The sequence below is a fragment of the Salmo salar genome, chromosome 03 (assembly GCF_965601325.2).
Source record: "Salmo salar chromosome 03, fSalSal1, whole genome shotgun sequence".
In the NCBI taxonomy this organism is placed as follows: Eukaryota; Metazoa; Chordata; class Actinopteri; order Salmoniformes; family Salmonidae; genus Salmo; species Salmo salar.
The window spans coordinates 16985933-16998107 of record NC_138293.1 but is presented as its reverse complement, the minus strand read 5'-3'; the positions used below and the strand labels follow the sequence as shown (position 1 = coordinate 16998107).

Below are 12175 nucleotides of genomic sequence, written 5' to 3'. Positions count from 1 at the left end.
TCCCTTTGCAAAATACTTATAAAATCGCGTTCTTTAGGAGCGCAAAGGCGAATTGAGTTATTGCACCGGCGCACTTCACAGAGGAGGTGTTCACTAACGGAAATACGCAGATTATGCTAGAACGCCCCAATAGGATCTCGCTTTCTCGTGCTTGGCTCTTTTATTTAACTAGGAAAGTCAGTTAAGAACAAATTGTTATTTACAATGACAGCCTATCCTGGCCAAACCCTAGAATTGAACCAAGGTTTGTAGTGACGCCTATTGCACAGAGATGCAGTGCCTTAGACCGATGCGCCATTCGGGCTCTGCCCAACTTCTTGCTTGTTCTGCCCACTATGACTCATTTGTTCCCATTTGAGACTGTAGCCTATAAATCTTGTGTTAGCGCAATGACTGGAAGTCTACGGTATCTACTAGCATGCTTGCAGTTAGCAAATGCGCTAATGCTTGTTAGCAACTTCCTCCAAACTGCATGCAGACATAAACTTTGTATTTATTTTTCTATAGTCTATTCCCTTTCAGATATATACAATGATTCCCCCATCACATACTGTGTTCACGCATAATACATAACTATAATACTGTTTCACATAATATTTGTTTCCCTCTCACATAATATGAAATGTGTATTCAAATATGTTTAGATAATAAATGTAATTAGTTGATGCACCTTTGGCAGCCATACCTGAAACTTTTGGGATTCGTATCTAGTAATACAGTGCCTTCAGAAAGTATTCACACACTTTGACTTTAACAACATTTTGTTGTGTCATGGTCGGCAACTGAGTTAGGAAGGATGCCTGTATTTTTGTAGTGACTGGGTGTATTGATACACCACCAATCATGTTACACACTATTATTGCACAGAGTGAGTCCATTCAACTTATTATGTAACTTGTTAAGCAAATGTTTACCCCTGAATTTATTTAAGCTTGCCACAACAAAGGGGTTGAGTACTTATTGACTCAAGAAATTTCCTTTTTTCCTTTTTTATTCATTTGTAAACATTTCTAGAAACATAATTCCACTTTGGCATTATGGGGGTATTGTGTGCAGGCCAGTAACACAAAATATAAATGTAATCCATTTTAAATTCAGGCTGTAATGAGGCCAATGGAGACTTTTAAACAGAGTTTAATGGTTGTGATATGAGAACTTTGAATGGCTCAACAACATCTAATTACTCCACAATACTAACCTAAATGTCAGACTGAAAAGAATAAAAAATATTCCAAGAAATACATCCTGTTTGCAACAAGGCACTTATGTAATAATGCAAAAAATGTGGCAAAGAAAGGAACTTTTTGTTCTGAATACAAAGCGTTATGTTAGGGGGAAATCCAACACAACACATCACTGACTACAACTCTTCATATTTTCAAACATGGTGGTGGTTGCATCATGTTATGGGTATGCTTTCAAATAGCTCTTTGTTGACTGTTGCTGGGTGCTATCGTCCTCCATCAGCACCGGCCTGTACCCTACCTGCCCTAAGCTCTCTCCTGGCCCCTTACACTAAGTCTGAATTTGTTCTGCTAGGTGACCTAAACTGGGACATGCTTAAACCACCTGACCAAGTCCTAAAGCAATGGGACTCCCTAAATCTTTCTCAGATTATTACCAATCCCACAAGGTATGACTCCAAACACCCAGAAAAGGCTACTCTCCTCGACGTTATCCTCACAAATAATCCTGATAGGTATCAGTCTGGTGTTTTCTGTAATGACCTTAGTGATCACTGTTTTACAGCTTGTGTTCGTAATGGCTGCTCAGTGAAATGACCTGTCCTGATTTGTCATAGACGCTTGCTAAAAAACTTTAATGAGCAAGCCTTCCTTCATGACCTGGCCTCTGTAAAATGGTACAGAATCAGCTTGAACCTCTCTGTCAAAGACGCTTGGACCTTCTTTTTTAAATATATTTTCAGTGGTATTGTTAACAAACACGCCCCCATAAAGAAAATTTGAATTAAAAACAGGTTCAGCCCCTGGTTCGACCGTGATCTTGCAGAGTTACTCCACCTCAAGAATTGCATTTGGCGAAAGGCTCGGCACATGCATACTCAGGCTCTCGTTCAGGCAAATGAGAAATATGTGCACTCAGGCTATCCGGAAGGCCAAAGTTAGTTACTTTAAGGAGCAGTTCTCTCTCTGTGGGTCTAACCCCAAGAAGTTCTGGGAAACAGTTAAAGACCTGAAGAATACACCCTCCTCCTCACAGCTGCCCATGTCCCTTAATGTTGATGATGTGGTTGTTACTGACAAGAAACACATGGCTGAGCTCTTTAATCACCAGTTCATTAAGTCAGGGTTCCTATTTGACTAAGCCATGCCTCCTTGCACGTCCGACATTTCCTCATCTCCCACCCCTTCTAATGTGACTATCCCCGATGCTTCTCCCTCTTTTTCCCCTGCCCCGCTACAAAGTTTCTTCCTGCAGGCAGTCACTGAGTCCGATGTGCTAAAAGAGCACCTGAAACTTGACTCCCAAAAAACATCTGGGTCTTTAAAACATTGTTTACACCTTTTCCCCCAATTTCGTGGTATCCAATTGGTAGTTACAGTCTTGTCTCATCGCTGCAACTACCGTACGGACTCGGGAGAGGCGAAGGTCGAGAGCCGTGTGTCCTCCGGAAACACAACCCAGCCAAGCCGCACCGCTTCTTGACACAATGCACACTTAACCCGGAAGCCAGCCGCACCAATGTGTTGGAGGAAACACCGTACACCTGGCAACCGTGTCAGCGTGCACTGCGCCCGGCCCTCCACAGGAGTTGGTGCACTGCGCGATGGGACAAGGACATCCCTGCTGGCCAAACCTTCCCCTAACCCGGACGACGCTGGTTGATGCTTATTTATAAAACCCTCTTAGGCCTCACTCCCTCCTATCTGAGATATCTACTGCAGCCCTCATCCTCCACATACAACACCCGTTCTGCCAGTCACATTCTGTTAAATGTCACCAAAGCACACACAACCCAGTGTCGCTCCTCTTTTCAGTTCGCTGCAGCTAGCGACTGGAACGACCTGCAACAAACACTCAAACTGGACAGTTTTATCTCAATCTCTTCATTCAAAGACTCAATCATGGACACTCTTACTGACAGTTGTGGCTGATTTGCGTGATGTATTGTTGTCTCTATCTTCTTGCCCTTTGTGCTGTTGTCTGTGCCCAATAATGTTTGTACCATGTTTTGTCCTGCTACCATGTTGTGTTGCTACCATGCTATGTTGTGTTCTTAGGTCTCTTCTTTATGTAGTGTTGTCTCTCTTGTCGTGATGTGTGTTTTGTCCTATATTTATATTTTATTTTAAATTGTATTTTTAATCCCAGTCCCCCGTCCCCGCAGGAGGCCTTTTGCCTTTTGGTAGGCCGTCACTGGAAATAAGAATTTGTTCTTAACTGACTTGCCTACTAGTTAAATAAAGGTTCAATTATTTTCGATTTTTTAAATCGGCAAGGACTAGGGAGTTTTTTTTAGGATAAAAATAAACTGAATATAGCTATAAGCACAGGCAAATTCCTGGAGGAAAACCTGGTTCAGTTTGCTTTCCAACAGACACTGGGAGACACATTCACCTTCCAGCAGGACAATAACCTAAAACACAAGGTCAAATATACACAGGAGTTACTTACCAAGACGACATTGAATGTCCTTAGTTTTGACTTAAATCGTCTTGAAAACATTTGGTAAGACATGAAAATGGCTATATAACAATGATCAACAACCAACTTGACAAGAGCTTAAAGAATGCAAATATTGTGCAATCCAGGTGTGCAAAACTCTTGGTGCCCGATTCCGACAGAGGAATTACGCCTTTCTTATGCACCCCTTTCCTACGCACTTCTCAGTAGTTTGTACTGACTCACCTTATGAAGGTGCGTAATGGGCTTTGCAGGTGTGTTTCCCTTGCGTGTGCTGAATAAATGTAATTTCACTGCTGAAAACCCTCCAACTTGCTGGCCAACAGAATTTCTCATTAAGCCATCCCTTTAAATACGGTGTACCGTTAATTAGAATTTTGTCGACAGACTAGAATACATTGAGAGAATGGGTTCAGAAAATAGGCATCAATGAAACAAAGCCATCTAATTATATGCCTATTCATCTCCATTTTAATACCAACTGGTACATTTAAAAATAACATGTTCTTGTAGATTATTTAGGCACATTTTAGGGTTGGGAAAGTATATATGAATCATAAAAAAAAGTATGCACAAAATATACTGATTAATCAAAAATACAGTGGTTTGATTCATTCTGAATATTGCCACATTGTTATTTAACCCACGGTGATGTTGGAAGATTAGTGTACATAGAATTATAATAGGGAGAATAATGTACAATAGTAGTCTATACCCTCTATTGCCTGCACTAAGCATGGAACTGTGTGATGACACAGCCAAGTGTTGTGCCATGGGTCAGGAGGAAACTGAAATGGCTTGGTCTGCGCTCTGTTCCATAAATATTAAGTCTTTTTTTAATGTTATGAACTGTTACTAATGATCCTCAGCAACAACCACATGGCCATGACAGCATTTACAGAGGAAGTAAAATAAGGTAAATTAAGCAAGTTAGGCTATACCAACTGAAGGGAACTAACAGTAAATTGGAAGTTAAATGAGTTATTAGGCCACTGACAGTCGATACTGATACTGGCTAATATTTAACATGATAGAAATAGGAGACAGAGAAAGTCGGGGTAGCATGTAATTAAGACATTCGAGAGTGCTCCTCCCTGCAAGTTAAAAGGCCACACAATATAAATTCTGCATAATGCCACAGCATTTAATAAACTTCACTGTGGGAAAGTTGATATGCTTCAGTTTGCTGCCATATTACTGGTTTCACATTTGTCTCCACCGATTACAATGTAAAATAGATCTAGAACACGTGTCATTTATATTTACAATTCCTTTATCCAAACGGATGACTCATTAACCTTACTCTTATCGTTGTAAATTACAGTATATGGACAATACTGTAATTTCTATCAGAAAAATAAAGTTGATTCTTTTTCCACTTGGAACCGGCAGATTTGCTCAACATGGTTTCCTCTTGCTTAAAGGTGGTGGAATTATGAGGGAATTAAGTCAAGGTCAGAATACGGCGTATCTATTGACACCTCCGCCACGCCTTCATTTATTTGATCTCCACCCAGAACGAATAGCAGGTGAATAGCATGCTATTCTCATGCTTAAATTCAAGGTAGGAATACGCATAGAGAGAAGTGCATAAAAATGTAATAACATTCCATTTACACACCCATAACTCGGGTCAGAATCAGGGCTTTAGAGACTTACCCAGAAAGACTCACAGCTGTAACCACTGCCAGAGGGGATTCTAACATGTATTGATTCAGGGGTGTGAATACTTATGTAAATGAGATATTTCTGTACTTACATTTTCAATTAATTTGCATACATTTCTAAAAACATGTTTTCATGTTGCCATTATAGGTTAGTGTGTAGATGGGTAAGATTTAAAAAAATATTTAATCCATTTTGAATTCAGACAACAAAATGTGGAATAAGTGAGGGATATGAATACTTTCTGAAGGCACTGTATATACCAACTTTGCACACAGGCTAGGGGCAATATTAATCTAATACTTTTTTCTATTACCTCCCCATGAACTTGCAAAATCTTGGCAAGTTGAACAACACTCTTCTATTACCTATTTCAGAAAGCTTATAGTCCAGGGGAAAAACATATTTGCATCAGTCTGTTCATTGTCTTTAATCACATTCCATATTTTGAAGCAGTTTCTGGCAAGACTAACTCTGCAAAATCATCTAAATAATCATTGCACAAATGACACTTCATGTGTACAGTACATCTGTGAGAGATTTTAAGAGTACTGGGATCATTCATGGGCACAAATATTAATAGAATAAACTAAAATAATAAAACAATACAAATAATAGGCCTAACCATAATAATAATCATTACCATCATCATCATCCCACTTGAGACCACTGGTATTATCAATGCAACTGAAAAGTTGTGCCAGAGACATTCTATTGATCCCTCTGCCACACTCAGAACCAGAAGCAGTTCCTGTCTTCTACCATACAGAGCGGCGCCTGACAGGACTCACAGTGGTCTTGCACAGACAACAGTTCTTCCTGCCCACGGTTTCTCTTTGAGAGATGTCAATAGTGGTAGGATCATTAGTGCGCACAGGACAGCAAAATAGCTTTACTTCCTGTTGTTCCTCAAGCCAAAATGACGTTTAATGAAACTCTGAGCCTGTTTTTGAGACTTAAATTCAATTTTTTTCCCCCCATATTCCATCCAAGGATGGGTAGGGTATGGGTTGTACTTTATATGCCTCTTGAAAACTTCTGCTACGAGATCCTTTTTATTCATGTGCCAAACTCTGAAGCAGTTTCTGTCTGGTATCATACAGAGTGCTACCTGACAGGACTCACACTGCCAGTTGGTCTGGCTTTCCTTGCACAGACAACATTTCTTCCTGCCACTAGATTTTCTTTGCGAGGAGTCAACAGTGGTTGGATCAATTATGGGTACAGGGTAGCATGGTCGCTTCACTTCCACCAATTCCTTCTCTTCTTCTGGTTGTTCTTCCTCCTCCTCCTCCTCCTCCTCCTCCTCTGAAGACTCTTCTTCAGCCTCATCCTGCTTACTAATGTCAGCAAGCTGCAGGCACAGCTGCTCCCTGAACTGCTTGTGGGTCATGGGCTTTTTCTTGTTCATCTGGGCCATGTCCTTCTGCAGGAGGAAGCTGTTCACCACAGCAATGTCTACAAAGTGGAAGAAGAAGGTCTTGTACCACTTCATGGTTTTGTGGGCCACACTGTAGCATTTGATAAGGGAATCAGACAGGTCCACACCCCCCATATACTTGTTGTACGGCTTGATTGCCTCTGGGACGGGTATGAACTCTGTTGTCCAGGATCCATTTTTGCTCTGTTTCCTGATTTTGACCTGCTCCCCTGCGAATGCCTTATGAATGGTGGTACACATGGTGACTGGTTGTGCGCCCATCCACTTGGTGAAGAGCAGCTCCCCATCACGGAGCCAGCGGATGGTTCCTTTCTCTGCTCGAGCAGGCATGCTGTTTTCTCGGATGCCCACACGGATTTCACGTATGGTTCCACATGCTCCCAATTTCTTTTTGTACAGGTCACGGAAGAAAGTTGTGCTGGTGAAGAAGTTATCAACATAAATGTGGTACCCAGTGCCCAAGTAAGGCACCTTCAACAGGTTCATGGCAACATCATAGCTCTCCCCTTTGCCTGAAGCAGATGGGTTCTTGCTCATAAAGACATTGAAGTCGCAGGTGTAGCCATTTCGTGAATCAGCTAAAACATACAGCTTGAATCCATACCTGTAGGGCTTGGATTTAATGTATTGTTTGAGGCTGTGGCGGGCCTTGGAGCGCACCATGCGCTCATCAATGGAAAGGTTCTGGAATGGGTGGTAGAAGGCTCTGCATGCCGCCAATATCTGGTCTTTGAGAGGTTTGATTCTCACGAGCCAATCATACCCCGCAGTCCCCTTCTTCTTGTCGTTTTCCTCATCTTCTGCTGGGTCACTCATGTGCAGTGAATAGGTGATTGCCCGAAATCTTGTCATAGTCATGACTGTACAACAAAAAGGAAGACAATATATTCTGTTTCGATTCCAGTAGTCTGATACAGTGTGCACATTCAGCAGACCCATATAGATTACAATGCTGAGGTATTTGTACATTTCCTCCACAGACACAGGTTTCCATGGTTCTTTGATTCCATGTTCCTGTCTTCTCTTGGCATTCTTGTTGGTGTTTGAGCAAAGAGTATCAACAACAGCATTACTGAAGAAGAGCTGGAAGAGCTCTAGAACAGTGTAGTGCTTTGAAGTGTCTAGCTGGGGTCCAGGAGTCCTAGCTGGTTCGAAAGGTAACCGTTTATGCTCTTGGTCTGGTTCATCCTCAGTCCTCCACTTCCTCTCTGACCCACTGAAAAGAGGTGTGGCTGCATGAGCTCTGTTTTTGGATTTGGCAGGGCTGGGTGTCCAGGGAGGAGAGGATGGAGGCCTGGCCTTCCTTTGCGGTGCTGCTTTGGGGCTTGAGATGAGTTTTGTTCTTTTTAAAGCCCTGCTCTCGATGACTTCTGTATCAGGGGGAAGGTCTTCTCCATCTTCCTCACTTGACTCTGAAAGTTCTCTCTTAGGGCGAGAGGAGATGCCCCTTACCCTGAGCCGTGTCATAATTGGAAGAGAGTCATCTCCCCCTCTAGTCTCTGTAACTTCTGTCCCATCTGGACGGTATTCATCCTCCTCTATAGTCTCTGTAACTTCTGTCCTGTTGGGAGTGAAGTCATCTCCCCTTCTAGTTTCTGTAACTTCTGTTCCATTGGGAGGGGAATCATCCCCCTCCATAGCCTCTGAAGGTTCCGTCAGATAAGGAAGGTCTTCATTCTCATCTCTGAAAAACAATTAATAAAAGAATAGAATATGTTTTAGGTGGTGCCATACATATAAACAGCATCATTGTGACAATCTGGTTTCTATCAACTTACTTAGAGAAAGGTTGGGTTTGTTGATAAAATTACAGATTTATGCAAAATTACAGATTTAGGAAAATAATACTGAATAATACAGTCCATAAGGCCAAAATGATAGGTTTTCTAACCCGTTTTATATTGTTTGTTTACAAATACATTTTATACAGTTCAACTAGGCCCATGAGACATTAGTGTTATTTTTCAAGAATCAATAGGTATACACTACTGGTCAAAAGTTTTAGAACACCTACTCATTCAAGGGTTTTTCTTTATTTTTTACATTGTAGAATAATAGTGAATACATCAAAACTAGGAAATAACACATATGGAATCATGTAGTAACCAAAAAAAACGAATATTTTAGATTCTTAAAAGTAGCCACCCTTTGTCTTGATGACAGCTTTGCACTCTCTTGACATTCTCTCAACCAGCTTCACCTGGAATGCTTTTCCAAAAGTCTTGGAGTTCCCACATATGCTGAGCACTTGTTGGCTGCTTATCCTTCACTCTGCGGTCCAACTCATCCCAAACCATCTCAATTTGGTTGAAGTCGGAGGATTGTGGAGGCCAGGTCATCTGATGCAGCACTCCATCAATCTCCTTCTTGGTAAAATAGCCCCTATATAGCCTGGAGGTGTGTTGGGTCATTGTCCTGTTGGAAAAAAAACCCCAGATGGGATGGCGTATTACTGCAGAATACTGTGGTAGCCGTGCTGGTTAAGTGTGCCTTGAATTCTAAATAAATCACAGACAGTGCCACCAGCAAAGCACCCCCACACCATAACACCACCTCCTCCATGCTTTATGGTGGGAAATACACATGTGGAGATCATCCGTTCACCCACACAGCATCTCACAAAGACACGGCGGTTGGAACCAAAAGTCTCCAATTTGGACTCATTTCCCCAGTCTAATGTCCATTGCTCATGTTTCTTGGCCCAAGCAAGTCTCTTATTATTGCTGTCCATTGGTTGTGGTTTCTTTGCAGAAATTCAACCATGAATGCCTGACTCACGCAGTCTCCTCTGAACAGTTAATGTTGAGATGTGTCTGCTACTTGAACTCTGAAGCATTTATTTGGGCTACAATCTGAGGTAAAGTTAATTGCCGATTTCTGAGGCTGGTAACTCTAATGAACTTATACTCTGCAGCAGAGGTAACTCTGCGTCTTCCTTTCCTGTGGCGGTCCTCATGAGAGCCAGTTTCATCATAGTGCTTGATGGTTTTTGAGACTGCACTTGAAGAAACTTTCAAAGTTCTTGAAATGTTCCATATTGACTGACCTTCATGTCTTAAAGTAATGATGGACTGTCATTTCTCTTTGCTTATTTGAACTGTTCTTTCCATAATATGGACTTGGTCTTTTACCAAAAAAGGCTATCTTCTGTATACCACCCCTACCTTGTCACAAGACAACTGTTTGGCTCAAGCACATTAAGAAGGAAAGAAATTCCACAGATGTACTTTTAACAAGGCACACCTGTTAATTGAAATGTATTCCAGGTGACTACCTCATGAAGTTGGTTGAGAGAATGGCAAAAGTGTGCAAAGCTGTCATCAAGGCAAAGGGTGGCTAGTTGAAGTATCTAAAATATATTTTGATTTGTTTTAACACTTTTTTGGTTACTACATGATTCCATGTGTTATTTCATAGTTTTGACGTCTTCACTATTATTCCACAATGTAGAACAAAATAAAGAACAACCCTTGAATTAGTGGGTGTTCTAAAACTTTTGACTGGTAGTGTATATAATTAACAAACTATAAATATCACACTGGGTGTGGTCATTTCAATAAATTAAAATGCAAATTACTCAATATCAAAATGTGTAAAATGGGTGTTAGAACATTAAAGATATTTAAGGAAACAATACTGAGTGGATGCTTAAATTAAAACGCTATCCACTCTGAATAATGTAATAGTTCAACTCACAGGTCCAAAAGTCGATCCAACTCTTCTTCAAAGATGGAATCTAGAAATGAATCGTTGCTGCCACATCCCTGAGATTCTACATCAGAATTAATTTCTCCTGCTTCCTTTCCATTATCATCTTGAACAACGCTGCTGTTCTCAGGTTGCATTGCCTTCTTCCTGGAAGGCAATTCAGACAAAAACAATGGAAATGAATTCACACAAATTAAGTGGGAGCCCAGACTGGAGCACAGAGCAAACAATTGATCATATGATGCATGTTCTCAACTCATTAACTGTGTGTGCCATATTTCTAAATGCCAGTAGATTGATCAACATCAAATGTGGAGAAGGGGAGCAAAGACTGGAGTCATACCAGATTTGTAGCTTGCAGCAATAGGAGTCAAGGTGCAGACAAAAATCACAAGAAAGTCAAGAAATATAGGTGTGACTCTTGCTCACAGGACCACCCTATGAAAGCTAAAATGTAATGTATTTAATCAGCAAGGTATATTAAAATAGATCAATCTGCATTTAATAGTGAGGCTGTGACTCACTATCTTTCTTGCTGTTTTGGGCAATCGTTGATAAATAAAACAGCTTTTCCTCTGTGATAAAGGACTTTCATAGAGACGTAATGCAGAACCATTCATTTGCATTAGAACACATTTTTGCATTTTATGTGACGTAATGGTTATAAATGGTCATTTTTTTGGAATACGTGTTCTTTGGGAGAAGTATTTTAACATGTTTGCAATTTATATGAAAGTACTTCAGGCATACTACCTCTTATCGCATTCAGAGAGGGAGCGTTTGTCCTGCACCTCCTCCAGCTCCATCTTGGCTGTTTGTCCACTGGTTCTGCCTGAAGCCAAAACACATGATCGCAGCCATAACGTCATTCTACCAAACCCACAGCAGCACTTGGGCCTTTCAGTTATATATGCTTAATATTTACGTTTCTAACAGGTTACATAACCCAAACACCATCCCAAATTCTTACTAGAGATATGCACCTCTGTTATTACCTCTCTTCCGCCGCTGCTCAACACAGAGTTCTCACAACGCAACCAAAAACAACACACAGCACATACACGCCACCTACCAAATTCTACTTCTTCTTTTTTGGTATTTTGACTGTCAGCAAACAGATGTAATAGGTGCATGCCGCCACCTACTGTATCGCCTATGTATCAGCCTACTATTCGGAGGTATGAATTCATAGAGTACAACAGTATGAGTCACAACACCCATAAAACCTAGCGGTCAAACAAGGAAATTGTTCCAATCGTTTTTCCGCCATTCATGTTTCCCCTAGGGGATTTTAGAAACAATTAAAATGAGGACTATGTTTTGTGTAGACTTACCCTGGCGTGACATTTTGATAACCAACTAAATCTCTCTAGGACAAGGTGACTTTTATCAATATATTCGCCTGAATTTACACAAAAATGAAACTCTAATTAGGCTATCATAAAGAACTACAAATGCCATGATGATCTGGTTGAGACTGACTAATCGAGACAAAGGTAATAATCTCTGGATTAACTATCTAATGTTAGCTACATTTTGTAATTAATAAATTGGCTACATTTCTTTAAATTGTCAATTCTGTGAACTGCCTTGTGCAAGTTTTAAATTGACACAATATCTGTTAGGAAGGTGTCAGCTAGGGATGGCGGGCAGGAGTTCGCAGGGATTTGTACTATTGCATTATGTCTACTTTGATACTAATTAGCATTTTCGATT

The 12175-nt window shown here is 40.8% G+C and overlaps 1 protein-coding gene across 3 annotated transcripts; it reads right to left on the bottom strand.

Annotated features, from left to right (window-relative positions):
* Positions 1-5725: 5725 nt before the first annotated feature.
* Positions 5726-11562, bottom strand: LOC106599059 (piggyBac transposable element-derived protein 4). 3 transcript variants are annotated; one of them, XM_014190117.3, is made up of 4 exons: positions 11443-11562; positions 11213-11291; positions 10448-10606; positions 5726-8435 (listed from the first exon to the last, which is right to left on the bottom strand). In XM_014190117.3, exons 2-4 carry the CDS (start codon positions 11263-11265, stop codon positions 6203-6205), a joined length of 2445 nt encoding a protein of 814 aa, XP_014045592.3. In that variant the 5' UTR covers positions 11266-11291; positions 11443-11562; the 3' UTR covers positions 5726-6202. The 3 variants fall into 3 exon arrangements, with proteins under 3 accessions (XP_014045592.3, XP_014045590.3, XP_045570508.1); XM_014190115.3 differs by having other exon boundaries at positions 11455-11562; XM_045714552.2 differs by lacking the exon at positions 11443-11562 and adding an exon at positions 8952-9166 and having other exon boundaries at positions 11213-11297.
* Positions 11563-12175: the final 613 nt, after the last annotated feature.

Coding starts and splice junctions, on each gene's coding strand:
- LOC106599059 (XM_014190117.3), bottom strand. CDS start 11,265: ATGGAGCTGGAGGAGGTGCAGGACAAACGCTCCCTCTCTGAATGCGAT. Junction 10,607..11,212: donor CTCTCTGAATGCGATAAGAG/GTAGTATGCCTG, acceptor ATTGCCTTCCAG/GAAGAAGGCAATGCAACCTG. Junction 8,436..10,447: donor TTGGATCGACTTTTGGACCT/GTGAGTTGAACT, acceptor ATTGTTTTTCAG/AGATGAGAATGAAGACCTTC.